General features: G+C 37.9%; 1 protein-coding gene across 1 annotated transcript in view; it reads left to right on the top strand.

Moving 5' to 3' along the window:
* The window catches only part of lrp1bb (low density lipoprotein receptor-related protein 1Bb), a 930,516-nt gene that overhangs the window by 572,270 nt on the left and 337,331 nt on the right, over window positions 1-20,915 (top strand). Inside the window, exons 26-27 of the mRNA XM_030124596.1 lie at window positions 3,562-3,726; window positions 6,259-6,503. Of these exons, the coding sequence (XP_029980456.1) occupies window positions 3,562-3,726; window positions 6,259-6,503 (410 nt within the window). The remainder of the gene's footprint in view (window positions 1-3,561; window positions 3,727-6,258; window positions 6,504-20,915) is intronic.

Here is a 20,915-nt window from a genome sequence, read left to right as displayed (position 1 = left end):
GTGGCTTTTTGTGGCTGCACTCATTTCTACTAATGTAGCCACAGTGGCTGGATCTTTCATTTTCCTAGCGCAAGCACAGACGTATGAGCACTGTACTGTACTGTACTGCCCATACAGCACCTACATAATGTGAATATGTCTTTATGGAAGTATTACTACATTTGTCTTATTAATGGTTGTTTAGTTCAAATGTATTTAAATTAGCATTATTTGTTGGTAAAGCCTGGAAAAAGCAGCAGACGTGTTTGTTTAAATAGGTCAGTACATTGTTTTGTTTATATCTATTGTGCCTGTTGTCTGGTGTTTGATCTTTGGTTTGTATTTTTGGTGTCTTATAAGCCCATGTAAGGGCTGGGCATGTTTTTATGCAAGATACAATGATAAAAACATTCATTCGTTCATTCATTCACCACACATTGACCTCTGAAGACTGTCTACATTCCAAACAGTGGAAATAATTATTTCATGACACTGTTAGTTTACGCAAGAAATTACAGCTCTCAGAACAAATGTGCACACCGGTATAACACCCCGCCGCAGACATTTCACAGACTGAAGAACAGCGAAGTTATGAGATTATTATAGAAATGTCACGTCTCAAATCAACCCCAACACGTGAGCCATACCGGTGTGCAGATCTTTTTCTCGTCTTACTTCTGTTACATCGTTCATCTGGCATTTTTCACTGTGAGGATGTGCATGTCTCAGTGTTGTTTTCTAGAATTTACAGTAATGACAGCAAAGCCTCCACTTATTATCTACTGTTACATATCCTTTAGCAAAGATACACTCAATTATTCAACTACACAGAGTGCCGGTGGAGACAGTTTCACTAAAAAAACACCACGTTAGTTCAATATACAGAGAAGAAAATGCACAACTGGAACCTACTGTCAAATCATTAAACAACAAAAGAATATAGATTAAAAAGATTCTTTTGGTTGGATATGTTATTTATCTACAGTCTTCTCTCCCCTTTATTTTTGTTGTTTTTATTGTTGAAATGATCATATATATTGATTTCTCCTTCTCTTTTCTTCAGATAAAACAAGAAAATACAGTGAAATATGTGCACAGACACATAAAAAACTCAACTAAATGCATTGTAAAGGTCAAAGTCACTGTTTATTGTGACCTCTGACCTCGTGACAAGAAACAGCACAAACAATTAGAAACATCTGACATGTGTTGAATGAAACCTAGTGTAAAACATCAGAAGATTAATGCCATAAATCTGATATTATCCGAACAAAAGGCTTAAAGACATGTTAATGCAAAGGGAGGTCACAGTAAATATGAACACTTTGGTTTATAGAAGCTGTTTTAAACTCATACTTTTCGTACTTCATATATATGAGATGAGATCGAAATACAGAGACTAATGCATATATTCAAGAGACTCAAGATTTTTTTTTTTTATGTCACATGTAGCTGTACATGTACACTCACAGTGAAATGGAATGGCAACAAGCACCCCTGTGCAAATTGTGCACAGCTTAGAAGATAAAATATATGTGTAATATAAAATGTACATATGAATATACAGTGTAAACAGCAGTATATGTGCCAATACGTTACAAAATGCGCAATTTTTGTTTGTTTGTTTGTGTGTGTGGGGGGGGGCTAAGTGTTATGTTGGCGGTCCTGACAGAGCAGCACAGCCAACAACCTAGAGGGGGCGGGGTCTGAAGTGTCTCATGTGCATTTAAAGGGACAGCGCTCCAAACCACCTTTCTGGTGTCATTCCTCAGAAATAGGGTTGAAGATGGACATATGGAGTTGAATGAATGAAGGATTCAGAGCCAAGCAGAGCATTTACAGTTGATGGAGACCACAGGGAAATGTCGGAAAATGAAGAATTCCAGTTAAAAAAAGTAAAATATCACTCCTGTAATGACAGATTTTGCTGAAAAAGTCAGTTTTTCATTGGTTTTCTCTATTTTTTGATATAATAACCCTCAACTTTAATCTGAAACCCATGTATTTTCATTAATGATAGTGATTGGAGATGCTTGTTTTTATGTTCACTCAGTGATATTTTTGGCTGAAAAAGTCGCTATTTCTTCAGTTTTCTGTGTTTCTGATATAATAACCCTCAATTTTACTCTGAGCTTTTATGAACATCTACATGATCAGTGAATTAAATGTATGAAAATACATGATTTTCACTAGTAAAAAATAAAATACAGTAGATAATATTACAATAAATGGAGATAAATCACTTAAGGATGGTTAAATATAGAGAAAAATTTATTTGTGAACTGCCATAAATGCCTCACTGGGCCCTTATGGGTTAATATGTTTGGTGTTGTTCCATGTTTGTGTTAAATGTATGACCTGAGGAACAACAGCTGCTTCGGTGTAAAAGCCAACGAGGATCTGAACAAACAAATTAAATCAGGAAGTACTGAGTATAAATAAAGACATAATAAACTATCAGTGCGGTTAGTATTTCAGAGGTAAGTACAGACTAATTGACTATGAACATAATCTTATTGACTTCGAAGGAACTGTAAGAAGGGTTTGTAATATACAGACTACGGCATATTTTTAGACGATACAAGGCTTTTTAAAATGATTCTGCAAACATAAATTGATATTTTCCACTGCCGCTTGCGTTGCGAGTATTTCACAGTAGCCGCTTACTTTGGATAAATTCATCTGAGAAATAGCCGGTGATTATAGAGTAGTAGCGTATTTCAGATTAAAGCTAAACCCAGACATTCCTAAAATCAATTTAACACTCTTAAGAAATGAGTAATCAGCTCATGCTCGCTCCTATCTTACTTTTTGGAGGATGACTACATTTTCATGGCTGTTGGGAGAGTAGGATTAATGGGCGCTTTTGGTGCCTAAAGGCGCATTTCCATTCCAGGGCAATAATTCTAATCTAATTACTTGAATCCACTCAAAGCAGTGGGTCATTGATCAGCAGGCCTTATCAAGTGAATAAAGTTATTGATCTGGACAAGGATATTTCTTCCTAACGCTGTTTCGTTGTCGTCAGCGTGTGATTTAAGCCCCGGCGCCCGTTTTCCCCATCTCGTTCTAGTTGACTTTGCGGGGGCAGGACAGAACACGAGCAGGGTTCGGACTGGGACTGGGGATAGTGTCGGTGGTCACATCAATGACGGTGTTCATTTTCAGGCCTCATTGAGCTGTGAAAAGTCGTAATAAAACAGATGGCTTCCCATTTCCAGGCCTGTCGCAGATGCTGGGGGTTGCAGTGGATCGCTGGTGCTGTTCTTGGACAGTCACCGCCGCCTCTGCCTGTGGAAACGCATCTAGTTACAACGGCATTGTATATTTAATTACGGTGTTGTGCAGTACAATAGCGCTGACAAACGAGGACAAACGGCTGAGAAATTATTCTTAGAAGATTATGAGGACTGTTTAGCCCTTCTGCTTTGTTGGTGAATGCTTACTTTTGATCTTGTTTTCTGTCTTTTTTTTTTTTTTTTAAATAATTACGCTGCCATTGTTGGTCTTTGTTGGTTAGTTTCCCTTCATTGTCGTCCGTCCTTGGAAAATTAACTGTTTCCTCTGGGTTTCTGCACAAAGGATCCTTTTCTGGACCGACTGGGACGCCACTTTCCCCCGAATCGAGGCTGCATCCATGAGCGGAGGAGGGAGGCACATTGTTTTCAAGGACATGGAGATCGGAGCCTGGCCCAATGGACTGACGCTGGATCATCTGGAGAAGAGGATCGTCTGGACAGATGCACGGTATGACACTCGAGGTTTTAAACCAGGGGTCTCTAACTCGCAACCTGGGGGCATACTGAGGCCTGCGGGATGATATTTATGGCCCTCTGCTTGACATCAAAGTTTTTTAACCCTTTCATGCATAGTGGTCACTACAGTGGACAGTTACTCTCCAGCTTTAATCTTATATATTCATGGGTTTTGTTGTTTTAGTTCCATATCAACCAATACAGCGGACACTTATGCATCATCTCATAAACTACAGTTCATACCATTACTGTAACTTTGCTGTTCTTGATTGGTTCTTGAGTGGAAATCAATTGTTAATATTTATTTTTTGCATATTATCTCCATGAAGTGAGTTATAACTAGTATTAAAATATGTTAAAATGTGAGAAAACATCAGATTAGCTGCATTAAACATGGTTTCATTTCACTGTTTTCATATCACTTTATGATATTGGGTTTTAAATACATGTTTCTTGCTTCAAGAATAAAATTCATAGTGTAGCTGAGTGGACATTTTTGTAACTCTATGAAAAACAGGTTGATTTAAAAAAAAAAAAAAAAAAATCAATCACATTGTTTTTTTTTCATGCTTAAAGAGGAATAAAAACACTCAGGAAAAAAAATCTTGATTAAGGTTCTAATAATTCATGCATGAAAGGGTTAATGTTAGTGCGACCCACACGTAGTTCTCAAACACACCTTTTTGCTGAGTCTTGCCATGCTTTAATTTTATTTATTTTTATAACTTATGGGCTACTATAGATCACAGGTGTCAAACATGCGGCCCGGGGACCAAATCCGGCCCGCCAAAGGGTCCAATCCGGCCCACGGGATGAATTTGTGAAATGCAAAAATTACACTGAAGATATTAACGATCAGTGGTGTCAGTGTCATTTTAATTCAGGTTCCACATACAGACACATACAGTCCAATTAGATTTCAAGTGGGTCAGAACCAGTAAAATATTATCATAATAACCTATAAATAATGACAGCCCCAAATTTTCTCTTTGTTTTTTTGGTGTAAAGAAGTAAAATTATATGAAAATGTTTACATTACCAAACTATACTTTTACCAAATATGTGAATAACCTGAACAAATATGAACAAATGGAAATGTGTTAAGAAAAGTAAATGCCATTTGACCAATATTCTGCCTGTTACTAAATATTTTGTGCGATTGTAATGCACATGTGTAAATGATAAACTGATAAACAGAGGCAGAATATTGTTCAAATTGCACTCGTTTTTCTTAAGATAATTGAAGTTGTTCATGTTATTCAGATTTTTAAGGAAACTTTGTAGATGTAAACCTGATCATAATATAATTTTACTTTTTTCACTGTTATTATTTTACTGGTCCGGCCCACTGGAGATACAATAACACAAGACATCCATACAAACCACTCACATACACTTTTTTATTCACCTCACACAGTCAGATTTGCATTATCAACCGTTTTTGATATAAACTATAATATTTATATGCACTTTAAATATTTACTACAAATACAATGATCAATAAATGTGATATCTCCTAATCATGATAATTAATTAATTACAATAATATCTTATTTTATGCGTACTTCTTTGTTATAACTGCATGTTATATAGATATACACGTATTCAGATAATGTTCTATATTTTGATATCGTAGTGGATTTATACATTCTTTTAAATGCACAAATTGAAGAAGACATTCTTAAATTTGGATCCATATTATTCCACAGATGGACCCTCTAACACAGATACACTGGCTTTTTATGTTTGTTCTGCACTTCATTTTCTTGTAGATTTCAGTTCCCCTTTAATTCTAATTCCTTTGCCTGGGCTCAAACATCTCCTGGCGACTGCAGGGGAGCATATGGTCATGGGCATCATGGAACGTCATTATTCAACTAGACATGCTGAGGAGTTTACAAAATACCAGAGATGAGAGAAAGAACCGGGTCGCCAATCTGAAAAAAATGTCTATTGAGGCAACAAGATTTATTCAAGAAAGCAAACAAAGAGAATGAAGCAGCAGTCGAAGCTAGCTACGTGGTGAGTGAGATGATTTCTAGGGCCGGAAAGACATTCATAGGAGAGTTCATCAAAAAAATGTATGTTACTAGCTGCAAGTAACGTAAAGAAACCCTTTTTTTTTTGTGGAAACTTGACCCAGACTTTACCTCCAGCGGCCCCCAGGTCAGTAGAGTTTCAGACCTCTGTTTTAAAGCATTCACATACTTCACACTTTTACACCTTTAATGCAAACTGTCTGCTATGATAGACAGTCCAGAATCTAGTCTATATATGTGTGTTCACGAGCAAAAATGAAAGTTGTATTTCCACTCTCCCCTGGGGCTTAAATAATGGAGGTACATGCAGTATTTAGAGCTCTCACTACAGTGTCCATATTTAGTCCAAAGTGGGTCTTGAACAATTTAACAGTTCCATCAGTGGACTCGGTTTCACTCGGATGTTGCTTTCCCTTTCGGCTGCATGTGAAGAGCAGGTTAAACTTTGATACGACCCCTTTTCCATCTGGTCTCTTTTCAAACAGCTCTGACGCTATTTTCTCCGCACTCTACGACGGCACCGGGGTCATCGAGATCCTCAGGGGTCACGAGTACCTGTCCCATCCCTTTGCCGTCTCCCTCTTCGGGGGCAACGTCTACTGGACGGACTGGAGGACCAACACTTTGGCCAGAGCCAATAAGTGGACGGGGCAGAATGTCACCGTCATCCAGAAGACCAGCGCTCAGCCTTTTGACTTGCAGATCTTCCACCCGAGCAGACAGCCACAAGGTGAGAACCCTTCGACCGAGTTTACTGTGGGGGATAAAACACTCAGAAAAATAGGACCATTAACCGCTGTAGCTGCAGCCGGGCCCGTATAATTCAGCCGTTTCTGTTCTCCAAGGATGTGCGAAGTAGAACCGTTTAATACTAAAACTCGCACTCGGTCACATCACACAGCTGCATACAAAAAAGAAACTGATGAGACTGAGCTGCACACACAAAAAAATCCTGTTTGATCTACCTACAATAAATAAGATTCTGTTTTGCATCACATTATGTAGATGAACAAGACTAGTATTTGTAGAAACCACTTATTTATTACATTTATTATTTTTAAGATGTAAATTCGTTTGTAACTCAGGTCATTTTAATTGTAGTCAATTATGAGCGTTTGATTTACTTTGTGTTTTTAAGATGAAACCCACGCATTTTTTTTTTTTTTTTTGTAATTTTTACCTCCGCCAAGGAGGTTATGTTTTTGTCGGCGTTGGTTTGTCTGTCTGTCTGTCTGTGTGCAAGAGAACTCAAAAAGTTATGGATGGATTTGGATGAAAATTTCAGGAAATGTTGATACTGGCACAAGGAAAAAATGATTACATTTTGGTGATGGGTGGGGGGGCCTCTGATCTGCCTTGGCGGAGGTCTGCGCTCTACGAGTGCTTTTCTAGAAAAGACAGCGCAGACCTCCGCCAAGGCAGATCAGAGCCCCCCCACCCCCCCTCCACCAAATTTAATCATTTGTTCCTTGTGCCAGTATCAACATTTCCTGAAATTTTCATCCAAATCCGCAGCACTGATCTGCCTTGGTGGAGGTCTGCGCTCTCCGAGTGCTTCTAGCTTATTAGTATTTGGGTGCTTTTATGAAACTGGGTTTATTTTAGTATCTGTCACTTTACCAGCTTTTTTAGACCCAATAATAAAAGGTGAATGTAGACATATTTCCCCCCAGGATGGACCTAATGATGACCTCAGATAAATGCAAAAAAAATAAATAAATAAATAAATAAATAAATAAATCCTCTTGCTTTGATCCATCCCCTAATTAATTAATTTTTAATCAAATGTTGGGTCCAAAAATAGGACCCAAATATGGACATTAAGGGGCCGTTTACACGGCGTAGGATTCAGTCGACTCCGGGAAGATTTCATCGCGGATTAGCCTTCTGTTACCATGGAAACGGTGCCTAGAGTGCCTGAATCCGGAAACTTTTGATACCAGGGTCCAGGGTGGAATGTTATCGATACTCTCCGCATTTCAGCTCCGTGTTAACGCAAATCGGAACGTTCCGGGGTAAAATATGACGTCACCGCATACGCGCGCAGCCAAGAACCGCCAGTTAACCCACTCCAGGCCAGTTGGTGGCGGTAATGCGCCTCCAAGCTGGTTTGCCAGCCTCTATGACACAATAAAGCTGCAGAAAAAGAAGGAACAACCACAACAACAATGGCCGGTGTCAGAACAACATACGTGCTGCTAACTGTGTTCAGCTCGTCTGTCCAGACAAAGAAGTCCTGCGTCTTTGTACAACCACTCGCCATTGTTGTTTGTAAATAGTGTTGTCCACCTCTTCTTCTTCTTCTTCTTCTTTTTCTTCTTCTCCTCATTTAAAGGCTGTCTAAACCGGAAATCGTGTGTTCGCAGGTGCGTGTTTTACCGCCACTGTTTCACTACAGCTCTACATCGCCAGCTACTGGTCTGGCATGGCCACTACAGCGTATTCAGCCGTCCTCGGGGACTCATGTTAACGCAGATCGTTATCATAGTGGCTTCGTCTTAACGCGGAATGATTTTATAACGCAAAGGAGAAATCTTTGCGGAGTGTTGTCGTGTAAACGTACGTTAAATCTCTCTAGGTGTCAGTGCATTAGATGAAAACATGTCTGTAAATGGTCTTCTATAGACTCTAAATAAAGACACTGGGTCATATCTGATGACCATAAAAAGACGAGAAACTGCATTATTTTTCTTCAGACATTTCAGATTGTTCATGTTATTCAGATTTTGTAAACATTTTCATGATGTAATTAGACTTTTTTCACTGTTATTATTCTGCTGGTCCGGTCCACTGGAGATCATACTGGGCTGAACGTGGCCCCTGAACTCAAATCAGTTTGACAGCCCTGCTCTAGAGCACCTGTCAGAAAGTATTTTTCTATCAAAGCTCTTTGTTTTGATCTGCCACTGGCCGTCCCTCTGCTGACATTCACAGCATCACATCTGTGTTTCCACTGCTGTGTTTTTGTTGTTCCTGTAACGCCAGCACTGACACGCTGAAAGATCATGTTTTCTTTGAAAGTCAGCCGTTTGCACACGGCACAACACCTGCCCTTTTATGGTGTGTAGTGGGCGTGGTCACATATGCTAATTACAACCAATTGGCCACACCTGTTCCATTTACAATCAAGTGAGATTCAACATTCATCACAGCTGCATGAGAGCAGATCTGGACGGTAAGAATGACAAAAACAGGAAAAAAGAGAGAAAATATGAGAGAAATTTAAGAAAATGGTACTGCATCAGGTCCATTATGTCATAGAATAGAATAGAATAGAATAGAGTAACTTTTATTGTCATTGTGCTACTCCAGTCAGTACAACAGTAATAACAGAACACAAGTACTTTAGAAAATAAGAATAACCTCCTTAGACCCAGCAAAGTGAAAGTTTTACCTTCTTTACATTAAACAATTGTCTTGATTTGAAACTGGAGAATGCAACAGTTTTTTCAGACACATTTCTAAAATTATTTTTGTTATTTTTATTTATTTTTTTAATGGAATGTCCTTTGCATTTGACAGCATTTTTTAAGTAAAACTGTCAAACTTTTGTCCCTTACAGAGGAGAAAAACACATTGCTGGGTCTCAGGAGGATAGCGTAGAATAAAGTACAATAAAAACAAAAAAAAAAGACAAAATCTGAATAGACACAATATTTACAGTATTAACAGTATGTGACAGTACGTATATGTTACCCTCTCTCCGTCCTGCGTTCAGCCTCTGCTGGCACCGACTCTGCGTTGTGTTTAGGATGGAATTGTATAAGGGTGCAGACAAAGACTCAGAACGCTGTAGACGATGGAGACGTCGGCTTTACTCTGTTACTTGCATGAGGTTTACACTCTCAGACACTACAGAAAACAGGAAAAGAACTGATTGGCTTTTGCTCACATTCAATCTCTGCATATCTCAACATCAGAAAACAAACTGGTGGGGCCACATGGAGCTAACACTCCCCAAAACAGCTACATTAGCACGTACAGAGTTAACATTAACACTGCATGTAAAATCTGTCTGTGCTAAACAACAAAATGTTACTGACACAATAATCACCCTTTAAACCAGGGATTTCAAACTCATGTTAGCTCAGGAACCACATTAAGCCAAATTTGATCTGCAGTGGGCCGGACCTGTAAAATAATAACATAATAATATATAAATAATGTCAACTCCAAACTTTCCTCTATGTTTTAGAGCGAAAAAAGTAAAATTATGCCATCAAAATGTTTACATCTATCAGCTATCCTTTAAAATAATGTGAATATCATGAACAAACTGAAATTTCTTAAGAAAACTCAATTTCAACAATATTATGTCTCAGTTTATCATTTACACATGTACATTACAACTTACAGATCACAGTGGATCTACAAATACACAAAACATTTAATAACAGGAAGAATGTGGGAAAACTTGCACTTCAGACATTTCAAAATGTTCATATTTGTTCAGGTAATTCACGTTTTTGCGAAATGGTAGTTTGTTTTAGTGTAAATACAGTAAAAAGACATGAAAATTTTTACATTTACAAAGACAAAAATTTGGAGTTGTGAGTATTTATAGGTTATTCTGATAGTATTTTACTGATCCGACCCATTTGAGATTAAATGTGGAACCTGAATTAAAATGATTAATATCTTCAGTATAATTTTTGCATTTCACAAATTCATCCAAAGGGCCCGACTGGACCCTTTGGCGGGCCAGATTTGGCCCCCGGGCCACATGTTTGACACCTGTGCCTTAAATCATCATATTTAACACTTAATCAACACAGATGGAGACTTTAACTTTAGGATTTTTTGCTATTAACTGACAGAGTGAAACCATACAGATAGTTTATTTTCAGAAAACAGGAAAAGAACTGGCCCTATGGTAGCCTTGGAGAGCCAAAAAAGCAAAAGTACCGTGCATTAAAGCGTGAAAACTAATCAAACACTGCCCCCTTCTGGCGGCACTAGAACACTTTCCCTATATATATCTATGAACAATATCAATAATATTAACAGTATGTATATCTGTGAACTTAAGTCGAAAATAGTGCATGTATATTTAATAATTTTCATGTGCTGCATCAGCTGATAGTTTACATTACTGTTAGCTCTGTTAGCTTAGCTCTGTATTTAGACTGAAACGGCCACAGTAAAACCACTAATCCTCTGTTTTCTGTTCAGTTTGTGTCATCATTAACTGAACAAAAGATTTGTTTGAATCCAACAAGACAAGGTCAGAACTGTCACAAATTAGCAAAGATAAGAACATCCCATAATAACTGTATGCCTACATAAGACTCAGAATCAGACTCACCTGTGCAGAAGAACTCCATTCTTTCCATTCCGAGCCCTGACTCCAGAGCAGTAGTGTTTGATGGTACTTGGCCGGTCTGGATGTAAAGTCTATGGGTGGTTTCAGACACAGACTCTGCCCTCTGTCTGGATTTTCTACTTTCCTTCTTGTTTTGCTGTGTTTATGACGTCTCTAGACATTAACCTTTGGGCAGTGAGTTTGTATCTCCAGCCAGTAACAGCATTGCACAGCGTGTGTTGGCAGGTGGAACAATATCGAACAAAACGACTTATTTTTATTTATTTCATGGTGCTTTCCTGTTGCTGCTCTCCATTCTAACTGCTCTATTCTTAATGTGGTGAAGTTTTGTCTGAGTTACAAAACTCAGCCTGTGAAATGCAGACAGGAGGAAGCATAGGCAAACAGTTCCGTTCCCTGAAGAACATTCACACAAAGCTTCATGACAGTAGTCCATTTTCCGCTGACCATCAACTTGCGCAAATATGGGTCTTTCCATGAAACTGGGTTTATTTTAGTATCTATATTCCATCTTTTTCGACCCAATAATAAAAGGTAAATGTAGACATATTTCCCCCTGGGATGGACCTAATGATCACCTCAGATAAATGCAAAAAAAAAAAAATTATACTCTTACTCTGATCCATCCCATAATTAATGAATTTATATTCAAATATTGGGTCCAAAAATTGGACCCAAATATGGACATTAAATCTCCCTAGGTGTCAGTGCATTAGATGTGTAAACATGTGTGTAAATGCTCTTCTATAGACTCTAAATACAGACACTGTTCAATGTGTGGATCCTACTGGTTTTTCTAATCCACACATGTGGGTCTGGCATCAATCTCAGTCTCATTCCAGGTTTGATGTGGAACCCATTGTGTCCACTGGTGTTACATGCAGAACCTGAACATTTAAACACTAAAAGATCATGAATTATTTTACATGAGCGGTCATTTTTGTGAAGCACTCTACCTTGAATAATTAGTTCAATTCCCAAAATGTACCTGTGAGAGAATACAAGGATATTTAAAAAAAATAGTAGCACATAATTGTCGTGTCCTTTTTACTGTGTACCATGTGGATTTTTGTACAAATAAAAATGCGTTTTATCTGAAAAATACTTTATTTTATTTCAATAAATATTTATTTTTAAGATAGACCCAAAGTGCTTCCAAACCTGCTTCATAACATTAGTCTACATCTGAGTTGAATTTTTAGCCCCTCTGCCCTGCTTTAAGGACCACTTTCAGAGAACCACCCAGATAACTTGCGCATTAAAATTTGCCTAATGGAAAAACAACAATTTCGCCTAAACCAGTGTTTTCCAACCTTGGGGTCGGGACCCCACGTGGGGTCGCCTGGAATTCAAATAGGGTCGCCTGAAATTTCATGTAATTGATAAAAATAAAACCATACTAATAAAAAATATATGGTGAGTTGACAGAGACAATCCCAATCCATAAAAGACATGACAAACTGTGAGTCTGAAACTGCAGCACTGTGGTTCTGTTTCTGTGTCAAATGTTCATTGTGGTCAGTTTCAGATGCTGCAGCTCTTTCATAATTCATAGTTTCAGTTCTTGTTTGTTCAGTTTTAATTGTCCTCCTTGTAAATCACAGCTGGACTGACTGTACATATCCTGACCAAGGAAAATCACATTCTCCCTTTGTGCAGTAATCTACACCTGGATTTACTGCCTCCGTCCAGAACAATATACATTATAAAGACTAAATGTCCTCTAAAATGAACGTTTATTTGCAACACAGTATAGCAAATTATTACATGATCAGAAACATTAATTTTAGCAAAAAAAATTATTCCATTTTGAATGTCTGGGGTCGCCACAAATTTGTGATGTTAAAATGGGGTCACAAGCCAAAAAAGTTGGAACCACTGGTCTAAACTCTAGATTTTCAATGAAGTTTTTGCGCTTCTAAGAGGTGGTTTTTCAGACGTAGTGAAATTGATATATCACGCAAACCTGCAATGGAAAGACCTTTTAGCACAACTAGTCACATTAACAAAAATCCTGGATATGGATGGATGTTACATAAGGACACACCAGAAAACCCAATCATTTTTAATTTAGTAGGAGATAGAGGGGTAACGAGCATTCTAGATTCCAAACAACAGAGAAATGTGAACCTTTTCCAGGACCTAGAGGGTGCTATGAGAGAAATGTGAATATATCTGTGAAATCAATGTGATGTGTTCGTTGTCATGTTTATGGAATGACTTCTCATGCCATCTTGCGATAAAAAATAAACAAATTATCACATTTGTGATTTAATGGAAAAACTGACATTGCGCACTTCTGTTTTTCAGGCCTTTAGTAAATATCGGTAAAGTTTTTTGCATGCCCGATGGAAAAGCAACTAGTGTAGCTGTTTTTGTTAGTGATTTACGCTGCATTCCAGAGTACGGGGAGGTCGAATATATCTCACTTGGAGTTAACTCCATCCCACCCCAAAGTATTCCAGGTGATCCATGTTGAACATAAACAACAAACATGGAGATTGCAGATCTAAGCTTCTGCATTTGCTTCGTTACTGAAGAGGCATTTTGACTGTCAACGCTACAGTGTTGTCATATACGCAAATGAGATGGAAGAAGTAAACTGACAGATGACCTAATTATACATTGTGAAGTGTGTTTCATCGCCACCTTTCACACTGTGCGTCGCCCTTGTTGTGTTGATGTCACATCGTAGTTCGTGGTGAGGTCAGGGTACTTCTGTCTGGCCTCATTTTACATCAAGGACCTCCAGCTTTGAATGGCGTTACAATGCGATTTACCGAGTTGGATGTCGGAAACTTCCACCTCCCAACACTCTGGAATGCAGCATAACACCATAACCGCTGTGAGATAATAAGAAAATTCCAGCTTTATTTTTCTACTTCAGTGCTTTTTTTCATGCATAACTTCCAAGTAAATGTTGAAGTGCTGAACGTTCAAGAGAATTATAACATGTTAACATTCAACACGCATTTATTTACTGTTAAAATCACAGATGGAACGATGCTGCATACTCCACAGTTTTTTGTTTTTTTTTTTCATTTGGTATCTCTGTAATAATCTCTGTCTAATATCACAAGGTGTAAAAAAAATTAATAAATGTAGTGTAATGCCGACCTTAACCTTTACCCTCATTCTTTCCTGCCTAATATTGAACATGAATGGAAAAGTATTCGTTCAGTTAATGGCACCTTTGGAATGTGATTTTCTCACCACCTAAATTACTCAAAATGCTTCCAGCTTCTATATTAAAACTAACAAAAACTCAAGCAATGGCAGGAAATTCTAATTAATAATAGTGTGTTATGATGACTGGGAAATAAATTGAATATTTTAAAATACTTTAAATGCCTCTGGATGTGTCTCAGTGGAATAAGTAACACATTTTGACCATAAAACACACTCTTCTATCTGATGGAAAACCTATAAATGAGAGCCAGGTTTTAGTTGATATGTGGAAAAGCTTACAGAGTCAAATCTGTTTATTCCCATATCTGTTTTTTTTTTTTTCCTGTGAATAGGTGGGTTGGAATTGGTGTGTAATTGATTTAAAGCAGATCTGCCAAAACAAAACATCAGAATAAAAAGCCATTTTGGCCGTTTGTTCGATGGATCAGACTCCATTAGATTTGCCAAGATGCAAATTGATCCCGCTCGGCGTTCTTCACGCATACGCCGCCATCTTTAAAAAGACAGTTTTTACAGTGTCAATCGGTTTTACATCTATTTAAGTGATTCCGCCGCTTCCTCTGTGTCACAACTTAATTTGCTTGTTTCCTTCCTGCGTCTCCATTCTCATTCAACTGTCTCGACTGTTCACCGTAGATAAGTGTGAACAAATGGAGGCTGCTTTTCCCAAGAAGACAGTAAGCACGGCTAATCCTATTTTAAAGAGCTCAGTGGAGTGGGGGGGTGGGACCCTGGGGGGGGGGTGGGGGGTGGGGCTATTATCCCCTCCAGCCAAACCAAGAACCAAAGGCTGGAGATAAGACGCCCTGATAGATCATGCACATCTGGAACAGAGGAAGACGGCGAGAAAGATGGATAAGGAAATGACACCTGAACGGCAACACGCCACTCGTCTCGGGAGCCGTGGAGGGGAGCTCTGCCGGTGGCATAAACATCTGTAAATACATTATCTGTCAGCTGGAAGACAAGCCGACGTTTTATCATAAGAATGAGTAACAAGGATTTGAAAATTAGACGACAGATTGCTAGTCCCAAGGTTACATCGTCGTGCGGAGCGACGTAGAATTACAAAGAAGCCTCGACAGCAAATAGCAGAGAAGTGCCTTTTTAGATTGCTTATTGATTCAGCGTGCTTGATGAAAGAACATAAATTTTCACGCAGATGAGGGTTTTCTGGAACACAGTAATACACTTTGATAAATTTTAACGACAGCACATGTTCCCGTACGTACGATCTGTCTTTTTAGCTGTTATGCTTGGTTTCAAAGTGATATGTACCAAGCAGCGTGAAATTACATAAGTATCTGCTGTGATTCGAGTGCATAGACTTAATGTTTTCCACATGTCGACTTTATTACCTAGAGCAGTGCTTCTCAAACTTTTTACAGTGGAGTACCCTCCGAAATATATATTTTTTTACCCATAATGCATTGCAATGTTCCGTTACACCAGTGGTGCAGTGGTCCCTGGAGAAGTGGGTACACTCTCAATTTTTGCCTTTTTTTTTTTAAAGTAGTCCAGAAAAACACCGTTTTAGAAACAGTGACATGTCAGACGACTCTGTTTATTTTACCCAAAAATCCATCAGTAGTATTTACTCACTATTATAAAATTATCATGACTTGATCAGGAGCAGTTTGTAGGTTTTACTGGACACACAAGCATCTGCATGAATGGGAATGGATTCAACAGGAGGCAAACAGAGGATAACGTTAGCCTTTTATAACGTTAGCCTTTCATAACGTTAGTCTTCATAATGTTAGCCTTTGATGACATTAGCCTTGTATAGCATTAGCCTGTCATAACGTTAGTCTTCATAATGTCAGCCTTTCATGACATTAGCCTTGTATAGCATCAGCCTTTCATAACGTTAGCCTTTTATAATGTTAGCCTTTCATAGCTTTAGCCTTTCATAACATTAGCCTTTCATGAGGTTAGTCTTTCATAATGTTAGCCTTTTATAACGTTAACCTACTCGCATAGTTGAACGATTGGTGACCAGAGGTGGGTAATTCCAGCTCCATAGAGTAAAAGTCCTGACATGTATTTGTTCCAACCACTCACTGAAGCAGCCCATTTTGATGAACACAACTGCTCATCCAGGTAGATGGGATAATTAGTGGAATCACCTGTGTTAACAGGTAGAACCAATACATGGCAGGACTTTTATTCTATGGAGCTGGGATTACCCACCTCTGTTGGTGATGCCATCTCTTCTCTAAATGTGCAGTCATATTTCCACTAGTTTAAAACAATGACTCATTCTGAAACCACCTTAAAACTTACCTCAGAATTGTGTATTCCGTCAAAGTAGGTTCTCTTGATATATGTCACTCATTTCAAAGACGTTTATTCTGCCTTTCTCGTTGGCATTTCCAATAGTACATCTTTCTTTCAACGAGATGTGCAGTGACCTGTCAATCAGCTGGGGTGGCACTGGCACCTGAGGAGGTGTCCAGTCAGGTTCCAGAGGTGGACAAAGCTATGCAGAACCCTGGCTCTGGTGCTAAATGAGCAATATTTTCCTCTGCATGACCCACCCTACTCTGCCTCTGATTGGCTCATCAGTCCTCATGCATAAAATTAATCAGTCTAATCAGTGAAGCAGTGGTGTAGTCCAGGGTATACGGCGGTATACGGAGTATACCTACTGATTTTTCAGTCAGTGTTGCGTATACCCACTTCTGAATCCCCCCGATGCACATCAGATTGCTCATTTTTTCTCCTAGGCTGGTGAAGCCATGACCCGCCCTACTCTGCCTCTAATTGGCTAATACTCACTACCTTCACTGATTAGATTGGTTAACTTTAGGTATGAGGACTGATGAGCCAATCAGAAGCAGAGTAGGGCGGGTCATGCAGAGGAAAATATTTCTAATTTAGCACCAGAGCCAGGGCTCTGCTTAGCTCTGTCCACCTCTGGAACCTGATTGGACACCTCCTCAGTTGCCAGTGCCACCCCAGTTGATTGACAGGTCACTGCACGTCTCGTTGAAAGATGTGTGATTGGAAATGCCAACAAGAAAGGCAGAATAAACGTCTTTCAAATGAGTGACACACATTTAGAGAACCTACTTTGATGGAATCCATAATTCTGAGGTCAGTTTTAAGGTGGTTTCAGAATCAGTCACTGTTTTAAAATACTGGACATATGACTGCACATTTAGAGAAGAGATTTTGTCACCAATAGTTCAACTGTGTGAGTAGGCTAACGTTATGAAAGGCTAACGTTATAAAAGGCTAACGTTCTCCTCTGTTTGCCTCATGTTAATCCATTTCCATTCATACAGTATACTTGTGTGTCCAGTAAAACCTACAAACTGCTCCTGATCAAGTCATGATAACTTTATAATACTGAGTAAATACTGCTGATGGATTTTTGGGTAAACTAGAGTAGTCTGATGTGTCACTGTTCCTAAGACAGGGATGTTTTTTCTGGACTACTTAAAAAAAATAAAAAATTCAGAGTATACCCACTTCTCCAGGGACCAGTACACCACTGCAGTGAAGGTAACAAGTACTAGCCAATTAGAGGCAGAGTAGGGCGGGTCATGGCTTCACCATCCTAGGGGAAAACATGAGCAGTTTGGCAGCCGATACTACTGAATGGTGCCCATCAGGGGGATTTAGCAGTGGGTATACACAATGACTGAAAAATAAGTAGGTATACCCTGGACTACGGCACTGAGTTACACCTGGCAAATTGTTAGAACAAGAAGCTACTGTAATATTTAACTGTAGAAATTACAGAAATGTGTTAGTGTGGATTACTTTCTTTTAGTCGTGACTGTATATGAGTACTAGCAGAAGACACAAACCACACTATTATCACCATGACAGAAGGTGAAAAGGACAAAAACTGTGTCTGTCAGTAAAAGGAATATAATATGAATGCATTATTTCTAGTGTGTGAATTCAACAGTGAATTTTCGTTGGATTAAACATCGGTGTGAAGCCCCAGTCTCACCTGTTCAACATAGCTCTGTTCTCATCCTCTAATTTATTTGTTTCAAAGACGTTTGACAGTTCAGAGCAAACAAACACCTTGACTGTGTCGCCGCCTGTCATCCCTCAACAGCGTGATCCAGGTGTAAAACAGTTGTGCATCGGCTCCGACGTCTCCCCGTTAACACACCCCAGTCAGCTGGGTGCTGCCTCCAGCTCCAGGAGACACGCTGGTGTTTTTTTTTTTGTCGGAAATAAGCCGTGTTTATGATGCAGTGCGCCTCCCCCCATACGGCGCTCTGTAAGCCCAGGAAATTAACTCTGAATGAGCTTGTATGACATGGATCATCCACAATAGATGCAGAAACCCGGGTTTGATGCATCTGATGTGATTGCGCTATGACGGGCAATAATTGAGCTGTGGGTGACTGGGGTTGTGGGTTTTTTTTTTTTTTTTTCTGAGGTGAATTATTTCGAATAGCGGGGAACATTCATGAAAACTGACTTCTTGGAATGTATTGTTCTTATAAGATCGCTGTTCACTCATGCATGTGAAATGAAATTCAGCTCGCTGTGCCGCCTTGTTGGAAATGTCAGCAGTTCAATCTTCAAGTAGAGTTTAACTGAGAATATGTATCCTGCATTTTTTAATATTGGAAGTGAGTAAACTAAAGAAAAATCATATTGTATATATTTTCCATAGTCTTGTTCTTCAGTTTTCTCTGTTTTTGATATAACCTTTTATAAACATCTCCACTGTCATTAAATTAAATATAGGAACATAGCTGATTTTCACTGAAAAAATGCAGAAAGCATTGAATAATATACATATACATGATATATATGGATTGGTTTTGCAGAAAAAGTCACTTTTTCTTTACTTTTCTCTTTTGATATAATAACCTTTGAATTTGCTCTGAGCTATAATGAACATTTATGTGGTAAATACATGATTTGATGAATACAGTGATAAAGCACTTGGAAAATGTTAAATGTAGAGAAAAAAAATCCTTTGCAGCTTGCCATGAAAGTAAGTGATATTATTGTTACATAGGCTATTGTTTTTGGTTCGGTTTGTTTGTTTGTTAACACTTTAGCAGCAAAACTATTGGTTGAATTCATACTAAATTAGGTTTATATAGATTGCCAGTGACCCAGAATAGATTACATTTTGGGAACAGTAGGTCAAACTTCATATTTTTTATGAATTTTTAAAATCTTTTTTTTCCCCTATGTACTTATAATGGGTGAAATGTGATTGTCATTAAATTAAATATAGGAAGATACCAGATTTTCACTGAAAAAAATGCAGAGAGCATTGGATAATATAACACATGATATATTTGGATTTGTTTTTCTTTACTTTTCTCTTTTAATATAAGAATAGAATAGAATAAGTTTATTGTCGTTGTACAATGGCTATACAACAAAACTGGGTAGAGCTTACCCTCTTCAGTACCACAAAATAAAATGATGAATAACAGTAAATAAGACATCTAATAAAATCAGAACATCCAATAGTCAGAACCAGCCTTTAATAACCTTTGAATTTGCTCTGAGCTATAATGAACATATTTATGGTAAATACATGATTTTGATGAATACAGTGATAAAGCACTTGGAAAATGTTAAATGCAGAGAAAAAAATAATATGCAGCTTTCCATGAAAATAGTTCCTGATCTGTTAGGTTTAATGAGGGGCTGAAATTGACATATTTTTTGTTCTGTAATAAAGACTCCTTTCTTTTCTGGCATAAAATGTGGGATGAATAACACCAAAACACAAAATAAACAAACAAGAAAAAAGAAAGTTGTTTTGGATGGAATAACCCTCAACATGAATCTGAAACTCATGTGTTTTCATTAATGATAGTGATTGGAGATGCTTGTTTTTATGTTCACTCAGTGATAGTTTTGCTCAAAAAGTCATTATTTTTTTCAGTTTTCTCTGTTTTTGATGTAATCTTTTATGAACATTTCCATTGTCATTAAATTAAATAAAGGAAAATACCTGATTTTCACCGAAAAACTGCAGAGAGCATTGGGTAATATTATAATACATCATATATTTGGATTGGTTTTGCAGAAAAAGTCACTTTTTCTTTACTTTTCTCTTTTGATATAATAACCTTTGAATTTGCTCTGAGCTATAATTAACATTTCTAAGGTAAATACATGATTGGATGAATACAGTGATAAAGCACTTGGAAAATGTTAAATGTAGAGAAAAAAAATCTTTTGCAACTTGCCATGAAAATAGTTCCTGATCTGTTAGGTTTAATGAGGGGCTGAAATTGACATATTTTTTGTTCTATAATAAAGACTCCTGTCTTTTCCAGTGTAAAATGTGGGATAAAAAACACCAAAACACAAAATAAACAAACAGGGAAAAAAGTTGTTTTTGATATAATAACCCTCAACATGAATCTGAAACCCATGTGTTTTCATTAATGATAGGGATTAAAGATGCTTGTTTTTATGTTCACTCAGTGATAGTTTTGCAGAAAATGTTATTATTTTTTCAGTTTTTTTCAGTTTCTGATTTAAATAACCCTCAATTTTAATCTGAGCTTTTATGAACATCTATATGAAAAGTAAATGAAATATAGGAAAATATATGATTTACACTGAAAAAACACAATATACAGAGAATATTATTGTAATAAATGGTGCTAAATCAGTTAA

Source organism: Sphaeramia orbicularis, chromosome 21, assembly GCF_902148855.1.
Source record: "Sphaeramia orbicularis chromosome 21, fSphaOr1.1, whole genome shotgun sequence".
Taxonomy (NCBI): domain Eukaryota; kingdom Metazoa; phylum Chordata; class Actinopteri; order Kurtiformes; family Apogonidae; genus Sphaeramia; species Sphaeramia orbicularis.
This window is presented reverse-complemented; position numbering and strand designations above follow the sequence as displayed.